At 41.6% G+C, this 18,799-nt stretch overlaps 1 protein-coding gene across 9 annotated transcripts in view; it reads right to left on the bottom strand.

Annotated features, from left to right (window-relative positions):
- Positions 1–18,799, bottom strand: part of rims1b (regulating synaptic membrane exocytosis 1b) — a gene marked incomplete at its 5' end in the record, with an annotated part of 68,488 nt that overhangs the window by 26,144 nt on the left and 23,545 nt on the right. For 7 of the 9 annotated variants that reach the window (XM_084567253.1, XM_084567254.1, XM_084567255.1 and 4 more), the window contains 6 exons: positions 74–173; positions 282–392; positions 611–651; positions 6,184–7,091; positions 7,642–7,934; positions 15,972–15,992. In XM_084567253.1, coding sequence (XP_084423379.1) covers positions 74–173; positions 282–392; positions 611–651; positions 6,184–7,091; positions 7,642–7,934; positions 15,972–15,992 — 1,474 coding nt within the window. The remainder of the gene's footprint in view (positions 1–73; positions 174–281; positions 393–610; positions 652–6,183; positions 7,092–7,641; positions 7,935–15,971; positions 15,993–18,799) is intronic. The other 2 variants (XM_084567258.1, XM_084567261.1) reach the window with 1 other exon arrangement.

Below are 18,799 nucleotides of genomic sequence, written 5' to 3'. Positions count from 1 at the left end.
ACATCATTTTACATTCAGTTCAACATTTGTGCTACAAATAAATGCCGTAGTACAGTGTTCAAAAGATTTGCACCTGCGCGTAGGTGTCCAACAACATCCGCCAGGCTGCCTTTTTTGACTTTAGTGATGAAGGCCCCTAGTCTCCCCGTCTCTGTCATCTTCCCTCCAACAACCTACACACACAGAGAGGAGAATGAAGAGGAGCATCACCTTTTCCAGTTTGGGAAATTCCTGTTTGATTTCTTTGTTTAAAGCATTGATGTAGAGGATTCCATGCTTACTTTCAGACCCAGGAGGGAGCCAGCCTCGCGAGGCATGGCCGACCTCTTGCTTAGCGTGATGCGTCCAATCAGGTGGTCCCCTTCTTTGGACGGCTGCCACGTAACTGGATGCTACAGGTACAGATGATTAAGATGACGGGAGACAAAGACAGTTATGAAGGGAGTCATAAAGTGAAAATATCCCTGATTGATATATAATTTATATGAATCTAAATGTGGCGGTCCCACTTGTGTTAATCGGGTCTGTTTGAAGATGAGAAGTGCACGTAGGTGTATATGTGTAAAAGTTGTCACGGCAGAGATTGACAATACTTTCTGCTGAAACTTACATGCCACACTGCAGGATCTAGAGGATGACAGTCCCAGTCACCTGCATGGAGAAAGAACAGGAAATTAGGTCTTCAGACACAATATATCGACAGCAAACATATCCAGAAAGTAAGCTTAAAAATTTTATTATACACCAATCAGCCACAAAATTAACCACTGACAGGAGGTGTAAAAAACTTAGACCATCTTGTGACAATGTGCTGGGAAATTTTTGGACCTGGCATTCATGTGGATGTTACTTAGACATGTACCACCCACCTGGACCAGACCATTCACCCCCACCCCATAGCAGGACCCACACAATATTAGGCAGCCGGTCATAATGTCATGGCTAATCGGTGTATATCACCTCACAAAACACCAAATGGGTTTAGCTGTAGATCCCTCCCCTTTTATACCCCTGTTTATTGTACTGTAGATTGAATTACACTTTATAATAACATAATTTTTAAAAAATATAATACAGATTTCAGGTCCTTTGGTGTGACCAGTAGCATTTAGCAGTTTGCTTTAGTTATTTGAGTAATGTGTACAGAATGACTGGAGATTAGATTCACACTGTGTGAACATGAAGTGATAAATAAAGTATATCAAGGCAAATGGTTATAAAACCATTTACCATTTTGAGTGTTTCTAAGAGCACAGTGGCCTCAATCACTGTAAAATAAAGTGTTTTTGAATCACGCAGACTCTTCATAAACAAACCAGGTAACTGAACAAGAAGAACCTTTGGTTAAAGAGGTGAACAAAAACCAAAACTAACCATTTCAGCAGCACTGTGAGTTTAGAGATTTGAAACTGGGATAATTGTCCTCAATGCCCCAAAGCAAACAGACAACACTGGAGTGGCTTCAAGATGAGTTTCTAATTGTCCTTCAGGGGCCCGCAGAAGTCCAGACAGAATGTGCTCAAAAAGAGAAGGGGCCCAAATACTCTGCAATGACTGCACAGCCGTCACAGACACAATATGGGATTGCCTGACACACAATTTACATATCCCTCGCCCAGCACAGAAGAAGTGCTGGGCGAGGGCGAGGAACCACCACTTCCACACACATTTTAAATTGCGCCCCCACGCCTCTCATTGAGGTTTAGAAGCATGTGGTTTTCACCGAGCCACTTAGAGAAGATCAAGGCAACATCCTTGGGTCAAATCAGGGTCACATGTGGTCTCCAAGGTCCACCTCTGCATGAACGCTGAGTGTAACTGCTTTATTAGGTAACACGAAGAAGTGGCCTAATGTTGTCTAATGTGATAATGTGTATGCTGACAAGTGTCTGAATCAGCACTTATGTTCTAATGGTCTAAATACGTGTTTACATTTGTTCATCACTTAAGGACAATGAACCATATATGGTAATTTCATTGATCTTGATTTCCTACATGAAAATGAAAAATTTTTAAAAATGTTGCAAAAGGGGAAAAAGTCTTCTTATGCCCTACAACAACACTCTGGGGTTGAAATTTATAATTTACAAGTATTTCAATGAGCGTCCTATAAAGGTTTTTTTTTTTTTATGAACTGCTTAGATATGAACAGGTACCTCAGGTATTTCTTACTTACATAAATGTTTCTATTTAACTTAAAGATTCATCAGTGTAAATTAAATTATTTTTGTTAATTTGACCTTTTCCTTTCCCCATTTTTTACTCTTGGACAACATCCAACATTGTTAGTTGAAACTTTAAACCAATAAAAAGATTAAAACGAGTCAAATATGGAGTGTATAGAAAATCATTATACTTCAATAATACATTGAAGTAATGTAAAATAAAACATACAGTGAATGAGTGCAAAGTGGAAAGTACTCTTCTCAAAAATGCATATTGAACTTAAGTAATAAGAGGCATAAAGACTTGGAAGTTACATAACAGGGCCCATGTCTTGGGAAAAACCATTAAACTGTCATTCAAGAGCCAGGGCTAAAAACGCCGTTCACAATCAACCTAATTCACAATACGCTCTGAGATGGCCTGTCTAAGACTCGTTCCAGAGCCTGGCCAAGGACAGAGACACCAGCGGCTGTCAGTGCATCCCGGCACTCATTAGCACTGACAGATGGTCGGCCCGAGCAGAGCGGCTAACTGGCCCAGCATCAGACCAGAGGAGTCTGAGAGATTCATGGCAACTATTTCACAGCAGGACTAAAACAACAGCAAGATAGCATCAGACTGGGAGTTTAAAAGCTCTTGTGGAAGTTCAGTTTTAATGTAAGAGAGCAAAGAGAATGATTCAGTTGAGGTTTCTGGCAAAAGACAACAGGAAGGGAAACGATACGGCTTAAAGTTTGTGTGGAAAAAAACTAAGGAACACATATTTAGTGGCCACCAAGTGGAAAATGACAGGCTAACCCACAGGATCATGGATGATGGAGGGAGTATAAATCAGAGACAAAGCATGTAAGACTCCGCTGCTGCTAATCTGATATCTGAAAATCCATTAAACATGTTTCAGTGGAAAAATGCCCACTACACAGTTTAAACTGCTGAGTTGACTTTCTGTGTTTTGGAGGCCAGTGTTATTATTTATTAGTCTTAGTGTCAGATAATATTGTTCTGGGGAAGCATTGTGTGTGTTTCATTCGTCTATTTCTACTGCTACTCCTCCTGTTTCACCAATTTCAGTCACAAAATTGAGCAAGCTTGACAAAATCTCTCACAGCCAGATCGTTTTAACTCTAAACCCAACAAGCTGCCTTAATATCAGGAGCCTAATCATTTCTCGATGGATTGACCCCAGACCAACTATAATGACTGAACACTGACTGTTAAAAGTATATCTCTTTCCACATCACTGCGTTGGCTCTGTGTACGGACACCTACACGTACAGTTCAGTGAAACACGTTCACACCCATTCTCTGGGGAATGTTAACGTAATCCTGATAAGTGTAGGACACACACACATACACACAGTAACAGTACACGCGACTGAGGTGCATCACCATGGGACCCAGTGTCATCCCAATTGCATACTTCCTCTTCCATTTACTCAGCACCATTATCACCTCGCTGTTCTTTTTCACACCAAGGGAGTAACGCGATTACTCTGAATCACTGCCTGCTTCCATTTAACTTCACTGAGTCAAAGTTGCCGTGTCACTAAAGCCTCAGACCAGGATACATACAGTACTTTGTGCATCCGGTGGGATATAATTTGCGACATGTCCATCTGTGTTAACATTGTTGAAAGTAATCTGAGAATTCATGGAACATACAATCAAACATTTCTGAAAATGACATAACATCTTCATACAGTATCATGCATTTTTTTGAGATGGGTGTTTAAGCTCGTAAATGAAGGAGTGTGAATGGATAGCTTCAGTGTTTGTATTTTCCATTTAATCCAACTGTAAAAAATTTACAAATACGGAATACGGTCAAATACGGTTTTTAGACCAACATAAAGCTCAGTAACTTAAAGATATTAGGAAGTATTTCGTTAACTAAAGACAAATCATCAGTGACTATATCACAGTCAAATGTGTCAACAGTCTATGCTACGCCTACAAATAATCAACAGATCCAACATCTTAAAAAACATACGACCTTACAACCATTTAATACTGTATCCATCATAGTGTACTGTTTCCTGTATTCGCTGTTTACCAATGTACTTCAATGTGCTCCATTGTGACAATCATGCAAAGAATGAAACATACCAATAAAAACGCAGGAAGCCTATAGTGTAATCTGCAGTCTTTTCTTTGTTCTTGAATGTTTATGAGAAACCCTTGACTCAATATTGATATCATCTAGAACATTAGATAAAGATCTTTTTTTTATATAATATATTTTTTTAAATGTGACTGTAAAAACAATCGAATTGTGAAAGGAGATGGTTGTAAAGGAGCTAAACAATGTCTGCTAAACAGTAGAGCTGAACTGGCCCACAGCTTTTTTAAATAAAAGAAAAAGAAAAACGTACCCACTGAAAACTACCTGCGCAACATCAAACACCAGACAGTCAACTTGGAAAATGTTTGTTGGCTAATAAAACGGAAAGTTCACTCAGGAGAAGGTGGAGACCAAAAACGGTGCTAAAAGCCAGAGCTTTTTAGCTAGGTTTGCCTAAAGCATAACTTCAACTGTTGCTCTTTACTTGCAAAGAAATGTACTGCATTAATTCAGAAGTTGACCATACTACAAGTTCCCATACACATTTTTTGCAATCTCTTTGAAATTAAATGTGACTAATGCTCATTATCTGCTACTATGGTCAGTCCATGTGGGTGTCATTAAAAAGAGATGATATTATTAAAAGAGCACCAGTCAAACCTTAAACAAATAAAACGATTGCTGAAAATGTAATGTAAAGTGCGGTTCTCTTTATTCCAAACATGATTTTCATCATCTTATCTTAAAAGTTTCTGTAAGCAGAAAAAAAAAGATAACTTGACCTTGTGTCGCCATCTCCCTTAACTTGATGTACAGTATCTATTTAGGGATACATACTGCACATTATCCTGTAAAACTTGAATGCATGCCACAGATGAGAGCAAAAGGAGACTGAGCTAGCTAAAACAGCTAATAATCCCAATCCACACCATCTATCCATTACCAGTTCCTGTTCTGGATTAAAACATCCGGAAACATCCAGCAGAGCTAACTGTACCTACTCTCTCTCAAGCTCAAACACACATTTTAGCCCAGCCTAGCATGTTATAGCAGAAAGCGGGAAAATACATAGGTACCAGAGGGCTAGCAACCACACAGCACGCAACCACAACCAGGCTTGATTTTTAGCTGGTGGTCCATGGTTAGTGGTTGCCTGATGGCTGTTTGCGAGGCATTATGTAGCCAGCGCGCCACTGACCTAATTCCACAAATCTGCTGGCCTAAATCACGGGGACTCTCGAAAATAAATGAGAGCTGTCCTGAGAGCAGCAGGGTTTAGCCACAGCACAGAGGTGTAGATGATACGCAGTGATAGTATTGCAGTGTGTGCTAGGTAGGGGCTTCATCGTATCACTCTTCCTATAGTTTTACACTCCCAAATTTTATTGAAATAGTCTGAGAAGGCAAACTATGTCTTCTTTTACAACAAGGCTATTTTAGATGCTAAGGCAGTTTAAGAAATCCACCAAGCCTCCACAACCATCTTTCATCTGAACAGCAATTCAGTTCCAGGTTAAAAATGTGTCGGCTCATTTGTCTGGTCACTCAGTTGGGATCTGACTATCTCTCAGAGCATTAGCTGCAGGTCAGGTTACAATTAGCCATCAGACCTATTACTGCTGTGATTTTAATCCTGCCCACAGTACACTCAGCAGTCGGATAGGTCATGAAAGTAATCTTGACAATGATGAGAATATAGCACACGCAAAGATCAAACTATGGTCCTTCATGATTCAGCATTATCAGGGTCACATGTAGAAATTATGGATGATCATGTGAGCAAGGTAAGACTCGCACCTCATTAACACGTTCTGGTGGGAGGAAAAGGTAGCCTCAACAAATGATGAACATGTGTCTAATGTATAGAAATGAATGATGACAAACAGGGCTATCAGTTATCATGGGTTTAGCTAAGTAAACTAGTGGAGTGGAGTGTGCACATCTGTCTGACTGACCTTTCTCGCTGACGCTTTCCATGTCCACGTCCTCACAGCTGGTGTACTCGGGCGTGGAGCCGCCCTCCTCCTCTGAGCTGCTGATGGACATCTGCCTCTTGTTGACTCCGCGCTTGCTCTTGTATGAACGTGGAGGGGGCGGCCGCAAAGACTCCGACTGGTCCGAGCTCTGAGAGTCCTTCCTCAGCAGGTTATCCCCACCTTTGTCCCTTGGTGTCCGTGTTGTACCGGGTTCCAGGCGGCCATTGTTCGGGCCCCAGTCTGGAGGCACCTGTCCCCCAGGTTGGGGCCCTGATCTCACTCCACCTCCAGCAGGTGGTGCACCCCCTCCGACCCCCACGGTCCTATCCACAGAGTACGCTCGGTGGTTCTCCAAGTGGGTCTTGCAGTCTCCCTCCCCACCTCCACCCCTCCTTGCCAAACGGTTTTCAGGTACCTCCCCTGAGCGGCCTCCTCCACCTCCTCCACCCCCTCCTTCTCCAGGCCCCAGTCCAACCTCATTGATCGCGAGATCACTGTGTCGTCGTTCATGTCGTACCTTTGATACCTTAGCGTGCATACGCATCTCCTGCTCCTCCTTCTGTGGTTTCACTGGGTATCTTGCCAGGTTGGGGTCACTACGATAACGATTCTGAAACTCCTCCTCACGTCGCTGGCGCTCCCTCTGCTCCTCCTCGTCAGGACGCCTCCGGTGTGTCTCTTGACGACCCAGGTTTTCATTTCCATCCTCATAGTCCTGAGAATGGATCTTCTCCAGCCGCCGGCCCTCTCCTAACCTTCTCTCTCCTCTGTCTCCAGGGCCCACTCGCTCATCCAGGGATGACTGAGACTGCAACTTGCCAGCAGGTCTCCGGCCACGTCCCATGCCTCCCTTACCATTTTGTTCATGTAAGGAAACTGGCCTTTTCCTGGAGCAGAAGGGGATTCATTTTAGGTCATATAATCTAGAAACACTAACACACAGGTGCACCAGTTTCATTCAAACAGGCAAAGTTGTGATTTTACTGAAAAGGTGTTATGGACTGGATGATCCTGTGCTTTTTCTATATATACTTTTTACAAAATCTCCTTAGTTCAATAATGAACAAACGTGAATAGATTAAAAATTCTACTAGCCAAGATGAGATGCTGACAAAACTAAGGGATTGAATCAAAAATCTCTCAAGGCTAAAACCTGTGACCCACTGGTTAAGTTGGAGTAGACACAGAAATACCCTTTTTCTTTTTTTTTACCCTGACGATTTGGAAAAACAAAACAAGAGCTTCAGCAAATGTACACCATGGGTCCAAAGCTTTGTCTTATAGCCTTTCTAGGTTTCTTTGTGCCAAATACGTCTTCCCATTTTCCAATTTTACATTTCATCAGTATAATAAAGTAAATGAAAAGAGGTACAGGGTGCAAACGCAACACAGACAGGCACTGTTTCAGAGATGTTGTGCTCCGTGTGTGACTCTTACTTTTCTTTAGGTGGTTCACTTTGTGAGCGAGAGCCAGGCATAGTGTCAGCGCCCTTGGCAGCAGTGACACCAGGGGGCGGCTGTGTCCCGTCCGGCAGCCCTGTGTTGGCGCTGGACGGCGCTTGGGACCTGGAGCGGAGTAGCTTCCTGTCCCGTTGGGCCTCACCTCTTGTGGCTGGGTCGTTCAAGGAGGTGCCCAGGCTCCCAGGCCGCACCCCTGACCCCGAAAACCATTCTCCTGATTTGGTGAGAATCTCCTGTTGCTTACGGCATAGGTTGCATACCCACATTACCTGGAGGGGTTGAAAGGACAAAAGTGTTTGGCATGCTCGGTTTAGGTTGGTTAGGCATGTCTGTGACACAAAATATGCAGTCATATCAATCAATACCATTACTCCTATTGAGCATGTAGCCTTGCACCAAAACAAATGTAGCATGGTTAACGTTATGGGGGCAGTTAAGTTTCTTCTAGAGAGATCTGTGGTTAGGTTGTGGTAAGTTCTGTATTGCTGTTTAAAAATATACAGAATCACCTCAGGAGGCTATGTTTTACTTGTCCTAAATTGTATTACTCTGATTGCAATGCACCTAGAATACATAGAATATGTTATAATTATAGATGACAGCTATCTGTTACAGAATGCATAAGGCTACATATGATCCTGTAATAAGGCTGATGTAAAGAAGAAAGGAACAGTGAAATCTAAATGACATTGTTGTGTATATTATTTTCACCATCTTTGCACAAGCAGGGAATTATTTCTACAATCAAGACTCTATAAATATATACAGTACACCCTCAGAAAGTAAGACGGATGATTACAGAAAATTAGTGATCATATTTGATTGTTCACTCTATAAATAAACCCAAAGACAACATCAAATACTCACATGTAGCCATGGCTACTGACTATCACCTCACTTCGACAGCACAAAAACAGGATTTATCTCTCCCTCTGTATATTTATAATCCCACCGGTTTATTTTGCAGCGAATAAATCCAAAGCAGAAATAAAACACGGTCGTCCCCTGTATTCCGCTGCAAAACCTTGGCACAAAGTGAACACGGAACACCCCCGAGACCCTTGGACACCCCAAAATGTTACTCCTTGACAGCCAGGGGGAAGCACTGCTAGCAGTCAGTTTAGCAGTTAGCTCTCAGCGCGCCAAAGCGCATTCATCATGGCCTGATTGAATCCCAGTTGGCGCATGTCCAGACTAATCTAAAGTAAATCAGCTGTCCGCACGGCCCACAGCTGTCGGACAGCCACGCACTACACTCTCTTTCTCTCTGTGTCTTTGTCCACCTCAGCGGAGGGGCCACAGATTATCAGTGGCCAGTAATCCTTTCAGCTCTTCACTATTATTCAACTCATCATCAGCTGACAATACTGGCTTAGAATCCATAACTTCTAACCTATAGGCCCCTCCCCCCATCATCTCACACAGGCGGAGCAGGTTAGAGATTAAACTCGTGCCCCGACCGCCTTCATTCCCAGAGCACAATTTTTCCTACCATAATACCATAAAATCCTTTTTGACATTTTAGGCATTCACTGTTTTCAAAGTTGTCAGTATGTCATTTCAGAACTTTAAAACTTAAAACTATCCTTAAACGTTATAATTTAGAAAATTTGGTGAGTTTCTGGAAAACAAAACATACAATATCATATCCTGATTAGCATGCGAGGAAAACCAGTTCAAGGAATAACTCACATCACTGACATGTTGTTACTAATCAACTCCACAACATGTCATTATTAAAAAACTAAAACCAAAAATGGAAATTAATGCTATGAAATTTATTTATATTTGATTTATATTTAAGATTTTTTTGTTTTTTGGTAATTTATTCATTTCCATTTGCTGAAGGATTATAGCTTCACTTTTACACTGGCCCTTGTGAGTATCTATAGGCGGCTTTGCTCGTCACTGAAGAGGAATAAAATGCTCTCGTCCACAAGCGTAATCCTCGAATGAGATCACCATATTGCAGGAACGCACATCGACTGTGCCAGTGTGTGCTCTAACCAAAGAAAGACATTATAAAAAGCTCTCACAACCTATATAGCACGCCTGCATGTTTCTACACTGCAGAAAACAATCAAATAAACAGATGTTACAGCACACATACTGACACGCACATAAAATACATGTATAATGTATGTATAATGCATATAATCCCCCACTGGAGTGACTGCACTCTGTGTTCCTGGACAGCCTAAAAGATATTATAGGAGGAATTAAGTGTGCGCCTGAGTGTGTGCATGCGTGTGCCATTGTGTTTATGTGCACAAGATACACAGATACGATGTGAGACCGTCCAATCAGCTCCCTCCGTCCAGAGGCATCTCACTCCGGTGTCACCTCAAGTTCATCTCGCTGCTTCATGCCGCAGAATGAGGATGTGTGTTTGTGTGTGTGTCTGCATCTGCACGCATGATGTGTGTTACAGTATGGAAATGTAGGACATTTCTGAAACCTTCTTGCCTAGAAGAGTGTGGCGTAGGCGAGCGCCTGTAGACGAGATGTGTGCGTGTGTGTGTGTGTAGAGAATAGGCAGTGCCGTTTCTGTCATGTAATAATGTCAACCTCCTTCTGCCTAAAAATGTGCTTCTCCATGGTAACTGAATCACAGAGAAGAGCCAGGGAGAGAAAGGAGTACAAAGCACTGTGTGTGTGTGATTGCATGTGTGTGTTTGTGTGTCCAATCCAAAAAATTAAAAATATTTGCACAAATGCCACAGAACTGACATGGATTTCACTTCACATTGATTTCAATTTTAATTTTCTTCTATCCTTTTCTACCTTTCTTTCATGTTCCCTCTTATCTCCTTTGCTTTGCTTTCTTTTGTCATTTCCTTTCCTTTCTTTCATGGCATTGACTTCCTTTTCCATTTCTTTCCTTTGAATCATCAGCACCTTTTCTGCTCTAATTTTCTTTTTTTTCCTTTCTCCTTAATACGTTTCTCTCCTTACTTTCTCTCATTTTCTTTCCTTTCAGTTTATTTCATTTCCGCTCTATCCCCTTCCTTGGCTTTGCTCCAGTCTTCTATTTCCTTTCTAATTTCCTCTCATCTCTCCTCACCTTTGTGCTCAGCTGACACACCTGGCTGACTTGACAAATGAAGGCCCTGCACACCTGTCACTCACGCCTCTCTACCCCGCCACCCCTCCGCCCCTTCACCCCCTCGGGGCGGCTCCGTCCATCTGCTGACAGAGCAGCGAACGGGTTTGTTGCTGCCGCAGCCATGCCAACGGCAGCAGCGCTCAACATCGGCTCGCGTCCTGAATTGTGTGAACATCAGCTTTTTCCTTAAATGGGAAGAATATATGGAAGCCTTGGGGGGGTTTTGAATCAGTGGGGAGGGAGTGATTGGCTTTTAGCGCGCAGCGACCCCACCCTCAACACACACACACACACACCTCGACAGGATGACATATGAGGCAGCGCTGGGTGTAAACTGCTATCCTTCACATGGCATGATAAATCCTGAATGGTAGGAAGAAACACGACCGCAAAAGACATAATGCTCCATTTCCCCTAATAAGGTGGTAGATCAACTCTACAAGCAGGCCAGTCAGTGGTGGGGAAAGGCTGAAAGGGAAGCCGAGCTGTTGTGGCTGTAAATCCTCACTATTTTCTTTTTTTATTTCTGAGGCGGTTTGTGAAGCTCACATAATCGTGATAGCATGATCAAAGCTGTGCGAGAAGTTTAGTAAAAATGTCTACTGTATTCTGTCCTTCTTTGGTGTCTTGTGTGCACTGAGAAGTAAGAGCTCCTTTTTTGTGTTGCATGCCTCACAGAATAGATGACAGCATATAAATGGCAGGACATGAGAGGAGACAGTGATGATGAGTGGCATGTACTAAACTTTCCCAACTGAGTGCAAACCGGGGACCCTGTGGGATCATGGTCGAAACCAGTGTGTCCCTAAAATAACAGATTTATCTACTGGCTTTCACCATCAGCGTCTGTCCGTCTTATTTCATGCCCAAATTAAAAATGCTTCTTACAGATGTGGTCACATTTTTATAGTGTGCATTTTTATGGTTTTATAGTGCTCATGTCCATGACAACACACACTAGCAGCAGTCAAACCTGCACGCAAGCTAACAATTTATCTAGCTAATGTAACTGATAAAAGTGAGCATGCCTGAAATGTTGGTTACAGGAAAACAGCCTGCACAGGTGACTACATGAAGTATAGTACCTCAAACCTATACCTGAAAGTGGAGCCATGACGCATGTTTATTAACCGACAGTTCTGTCATTTTTGGCGTAGCCAGACTCAGTTCTTATCAAAATATGAGTCTGGAAACACTAACACTCATTATGGGGTTTGTTTCAACTGATACAAAGGAAAATATTACTTCTGTAAGCAACTGAACGGTCCTACAACCAATCAGCGTTGTAAGTCACATTGTTTTCCAACATTTTTAATTTGGAGGTTCATGTAAAATCTGTCTGACTGCTCCTGTCGATTTCACCTGTGCAACTTCGATCCTCAATCTCAGCAATCACATTGGTGTGTGCGATGTTAAAGCCGCACAACGACACACTTCCCAAAAACAAGCTGAGGCAACTGGACTTCTGTGGTTTCTTGAAGACGTTTCGTTCAAATAGCTTCGTCAGCTCTAAACGATTGGTGGGAGGTTGAGGTACAAATAGGAACAATCGTTCTTCTTTTAGACCTAGAGAAACTATTTGGAGTGACAAAACGTTTTCAAGAAACCCTACAAGTCCAGTCATCTTTGTCTCTGCTTGTTTTTTGCATATGCCATCAACTAGATGGCTGTGAACCTTCACGGACAAGCAACAAGCAGTTTGTCCAAAGATTGTCCTCTTATAACTTTAGCTGATACTTAAATCTTCCAGTCACTGAGGTCCTATTATCAGAGCTACTGTCGGCTTCAAAGTCCAAGTTCCCCCATCACATTTGCCAGAATCATAAACACCCTGTTTTATATACAAATAGATTAATGCAATGGCGTCTTGATGTGTGAGTAGACACAGAGGTAGAGAGTAAAGACAGAAATAAGAACACACAGCAAAAGAAGGGAACACAGAGTGAAATGGAAATGGACAGAATCGGAGAACAAAGAGAGAGAGTGCTACGGACTCTGCTACAGATACAATGATGTACCAGCAGAGAGGAGAGGCGTGTGAGGAGAGAGCAGCGGGTTAGTCATCTTAGTGCTGAGGAACATGATTGAGATTATGCAGTGCATCCTCCCTTCCCGCAAAAAGTGCAGCGTCAGCTTGACGCACTAACCGAGAAAGGTTTTGTGGAGCAATATCAGTGTGAATCTGAGTGTGTTAATGTCAGATGGTGTAGGCCGTAAAACAGGGACACCAATACAAATAACACAAATAAGGACACCACGCAGCTGCACGTGCATACAATACGAAAGCCTTCATTTGGTTTAGAATACCCTTTACATCGGCACTGGAGAAGGTAATGTGTGAATGTTAGGACCCAGCACCTGTCTGTTCTCCACTGGGAGGCAGTGCCCCTCTACAAAGGAGACAGATTGTTAGCGGTTTGTTCAGTTTCTGGGAGCTATCTGGAGCTACTATTAAACACACATAAACGAATACTCCAAGTTATAACAGCAGCAAAAAATGTTTTGACAGAAACCGCTAGACAATTTACATCAGCTTCTCCTCAAGACCTATTTTGCCACAACCTGGAAAATAAGTATCCTTCCTTCCTACCATAGTGTGCACCTCGTAACGCAGCGATGCCACAGATAGTCACAGTTAGACTGTAATTTTTGAAATATATCGTTATGTGTATAGTGTATATTTACTTCTATTTCTTGTAGATTTGTACATATGCAAATCTTGTATTTTTTTCCTTATACTATTGTATTTTATTGATTTCATTATTTATTTGTTTATATTATTTATTTCACCATTTATTTTATTTATTTCATTATTCATTTATCATATTTATTTCACCATTTATTTTATTTATTTCATTATTTTATTTTATTTTATTTTACCCGTCTACACCATACACCATCTTTTTACTAGTGGTTTTTAAGATTTTCTTTATTTTTTCTTTCTTTTTTTTATGTGCAACTGAGCTACTGTGACCAAGCAATTTCCCTTGTGGATCAAAAAAGTTCTAACCATCAAGATTTGAAGTTGAATTGCACCTAGTAAATTTTATTAGTTTAAGCTAACCATCTCTTTGTTAGCTGATCTTATTTAATTCTGATTTTGTAACACTGTCAACTGCGCCTTAAGTTATGTTTTAGTTCTAAATTTAGCGCTACATTTTTTTCCCACTTCATGTTTTATTTTGAATTCTCACCTCTCCTTTCGTTTCAGGTGTCTTGACTGCCCCTCACCCCTCCTGTGTCTCCAGCTGCTGTTGAATACCTGCCCCCTCCCCTACCTGCACCTGTGCGTCTCCTTGCCCCCTTGTGTTATACAGTCTTTGTCTTCTCTTCACCTACTCTGCCACATCATCTTTCCTCCAATGTTACAGCATTAATCTTATAGTGAATCTCTACTGTTTGACCTTGCCTGTTTTTTATTTATTATGTTCTTGCTTTCTCCTTTTGTGAGTTGTTTTCTTCCTTGACTTATCATCTGTGTACTGAACCAGTTTTTGAGTTGATTTTCCATCTCCGATTACATGAATGCGAGTCCAGTCAGTTGTACTTTTTTTGACAGATTTTTAAAAGAGAACCTTGTCAAAAGCATAATAAATATGCATGTGATGGACACATACATCTCATGACTTAACTTTAGAAGAGAATAGCCTTTAGAGTAAGGACGCTGTTGCAATAAATGCAGGTTAAAGCTGTTAAAAATTTGAATTATTTGTATTTTATTCAACCAGGTGAAAAATCCAGTTGAAAAGGTGACCTGACCAAGAGGGAAGCAAAGTTCGCACAGTTAAAACTATTCTTTTTAAACCAAAAGCTATTGTAGTCAAACATATTCCAGCATCATTAACTCTTAAAGCACCTGGATCATTCTGTAAAATGGAGAATAAACTACACATTGGATCTGATTGTAGTCGAAGTTTTTATTTTTGGTGACGGTTAACACCACGGATGAATGTGGTTACTATTAAACTAGTCTTTGAAGTCACATTTAACTAGTAAGCTAGTTCCTACAGTTACAACATGCACACTTAACTAACTAAACTACAGCTTGACATTCCTGAAAATTCCTCAGCTAAAATGGAACAACTGACATGGGTCAAGTTTTTACCTTTCTATCATAACAAAGAAGAAATCTCTGCAGTGGCAAAACAACTGCAGTTCCTAGATTGGGCACTAGTCAAGTTTAGAGAGTTTAGCGTTTAGATACAACCCACCTGTTTAAATGATATTAAATCTTAAAGTTGTACAGAGTTAAGGGCATGGCTGCTTTCAGTGACAGGTGGGAGCTGCTAGCTGTCTATCTTGGCATCGACACCTCAGGTCTCCACACGCTCCACCTCTTTGACCATTTTTGAATCAGCTAGGAGTTAAGTGGACTCGGGCACTGCCAAAACTACTCTTAGGGAAACACATGTGTACCGTCACGCAGGGTTCTTCTACTTTCATATATTGATTAGTCATTATAGTCAGCGATTGTGACTGCTGATTAGCCTCACTGTGCAATGCACCTGCTATATATGGCTGAACTTGACCTTTGACCTTTGATGCATATGCACAGTAACAATAAATCCTCTTCCTGAATCGTCAAGGGCAGCATGACAAAAACTTATCTTCACCATTTCTGACATTTACAGCAGCCACAACACTTTTGCGCAACATTTTGCAGTGACCAAGCATTGAGGGGAAGTGGACAAGTGGAACATATATACCTGGGCCTGTCCCGTCTCCCCATGGCAAGGCTGGTCTGGTCTCAAACACACAGGCAGGGAAAGCATGCACAGGCATGAGTGTGCATTCATTATGCATTCAGATAAAAGGTCTATAGGCTGAAGTGCTTTCTTATAAACATGTCCGCTGAAATGCCAATCTCATAGACCCCCTTTTTGTTTTCATCACAATATATTCATCCCCCACTCCCAGCACAGCCATGCCTACAGCCACAGGAAGAGGGGTCAGGGTGGGTCAGAAGGGCCAGACACCCCTGCAGACAGCCTTATGGTTCATGCTCGTTCTGTCCGCCAGCTGATTTTCAGGGTCTGCATTCATTCTCAGAAATATTGATCCACATTGATCAGTGAGGCGAAAACTGATGGTGGGTCTGAATTCCTGTTCTGGTACTGTGAATGAGCACAGACCCGAGTGTGGAGGGAGGGGACAATAGTAGTGACCCATGCAGCAAAATCCATCACCCAGGAAGTCTTACCCTGTCCTTCACTATGAGACACTTTGCAGGGGGAGGAGACAGACAATGGACACAGAGTTAGTCAGGGTTTACATGGGAGAAAAACCGCTGAGGATGCAACAGCTCCAGGTGTCTCCAGCCCAGATAGCAGTAAATTCTCGGAGAAAAACTGCATGAACTATCAGGGACTCCCTCGGTTCAGTTAAGTCAGTAATCCATAAGTGGATTTGTGCAAACACTGGCTACGTTCCAATCCGATATTACTCGCTCTCTTACATCTCGTGTTGTTTTCAAACAGTTTTCTTTCAGCCGGGAAATTATAAACATAGAAACATCTGACATCACCATCCCAGGACAGAATCTACATGTAAACAGACGAGAGATCGGAACAGATGTGAACGCAGCCAGCATTTTTTAGACCTTCAGGTGGCACGAACATCACATTCACAGGACAGAGAGAACATAAAAAAAAAAAAAGATGCTAACCACTTTGTCCTCCTTTGTGGCATGCAGTCCAGGTAGCAGTGGGGAAAAGTGAAGGAGGAGGTGGAGCAAGGTAGAGAAGGAGAGAAATAAAAGACAGGAACAGATGCAGAGAGTGTGAATTTGTGAAAGCAGGTAGATTTGGGGGGAAAAGAAGGGGTGAAAAGGAAGAAAGAGGGGAAAGAGGATGTGGTGCAAATATTTGTTAATTACATTCTGCAGGATTGTTACACACACTTCATATTCAGTGACAAAGTCTGAGGGCGGTGAGGACGACAAATGTATGTGACCACTGACATGCTAGACTGCAGCGACATGCATGATCTCGGCATGACCTGCAAGCAACATGGAGCACATCCTTCCACGATGTTTCCCCTTTCTAAATCCTATTTCTACATTAATAGACCCATAACACGTGTCTTTTAAAAGCTTCCAAATATTCACATCTGAAGCACCGTGTTCCTGTCTTATACTCTCATAAACGTACTACACATAGTAATGACAGGGTTAAACGATCATTTCAATTAACTATTATATCTGATGTGTGTGTGTGAGACATATTAATATCTCTATTATATCATCACATGGCGGTTAAACCATGTGGCTTGTGAGTAATGAGTGTCTGGATGGAGTCTGAATCGTCATCATGCTGCTGTGATGCCTTCTGCAGGAGACGGGCCAGCACTACACAGCTCTGTCAATAGGAAGTGACGAATTATTCCTGTAAGCTGCTTAGAAGGAACGGAGGTTTCGTTTGCTGATTCACAGTTTTACAGAGGCCCTCCGTCATGGAAGATGTAATCTGAGAACTGAAAACTGTCATTAAAGTATTTTTAAAACACAACTCAGAGGCAATAAGACATCTGAGCTTGCTCAGAAACAAGGCTGTGGTTAAGTAAACTCAATACGTACTGTTTAAATATTACATTGTGTGGTCTTGTATTTCTGTTTTAGGTACTTTTTATGGTTGAGTTTTGAAATTACATTGATCAGCCATAACATTATGATCACTGAAAAGTGAAGTAAATAACATTGATTATCTGATTGCCATGGCACCTGTTAGTGGGTGGGATACATTAGGCAGCAAGTGAATATTTTGTCCTCAAAGTTGATGTTAGAAGCAGGAAGGACTTTGATAAGGACCAGACTGTCATGTCTAGATGACTCGGTCAGAGTGTCCCCAAAACTGCAGCTCTTGTGGGGTGTTCCTGGTCTGCAGTGGTCCGTATTTATCAAAAGTTGCCCAAGAAAGGAAAATAAGTGAACCCAGAGACAGGGTTATGGGCGGTGACGGCTCACTGGAGAGAAGGTTGATCCGTGTGGCCCAGCCAAACAGACGAGCAACTGCAGCTCAAAATAGCTGAAATCGTTCATGCCAGTTCTGATAGAAAGATTTTTTTTTATATATACTGTAAATATGTATATATATATATATATATATATATATATATATATATATATATATATATATATATATATATATACAGATGTGGGATATGTTGGACAAATAAGTCCAACTTGAAGGATCTGGTGCTGACGTCTTGGTGTCAATTACCACAGCACATCTTCAGAGTTCTAGTGAATTCCATGACTCAATGGGCCAGGGTTGTCTGAGTGGCAAAAGTGGGAGAACCACAATATGAGGAAGATGGTCATAATGGCATGGCTGATGTGTAGATTTAGTACTGGTATTTGTGATGCGGCACTTTTTAAACATATAATCTGGCACTTCTGTGGTCCTTTCATAGCCTGGAAGCCAGCCCGAAATTTTCCCTGACCACAGAAGTTTGTGTGGAGTCACTTTGTTGGGAATTAATTATGCTCTGGCAAAGATCAAATTGTTTGGACAGGCTTTATGTAACAATGGACAGAAGAGCAACAGTGATGTAGTCATACACGTCATCTGAGCACAGCGGAGTTGAATTTGTTTAGAAAGAAATGGCACTGATTGGTTGTAGGACTATCACATGTTATTGTGGTTCTTTGTGTTAATGTGTTACCACTGCCTAATGTCATATCTCAGGATATGGCTGAACAAATCCAAATCACATAAAAGGTAAAATATGTTTCATGGCTTTTGGTAATTCAGATGAACTGACCCTTTTCTAATGTATTCTAATGTGCAGCTTTAAAATCTGGCTTCCCTGTTTACCCAGTCACTGTAGTCCATTCATTACAATAAATCTGATGAAACAAGCAGTTGCAGTATGTTTATATTCTAATGTAAATGTGCTGTTTGTCTGGAAGACTAACCGCCAACAGGAGGGAAATGCAGAGTGCTGCTGATGTGGAGTAAATGAGCACACTGTAGCCAGAAGAGACTTTTTATGTAATAGAACAAAGCTTTCTTAACACTGTTATTCTAC

This window comes from Chelon labrosus, assembly GCF_963514085.1.
Source record: "Chelon labrosus genome assembly, chromosome: 2".
NCBI lineage: Eukaryota > Metazoa > Chordata > Actinopteri > Mugiliformes > Mugilidae > Chelon > Chelon labrosus.
The sequence above is the reverse complement of the archived record's forward strand: the minus strand, read 5'-3'. Positions and strand labels throughout refer to the sequence as shown.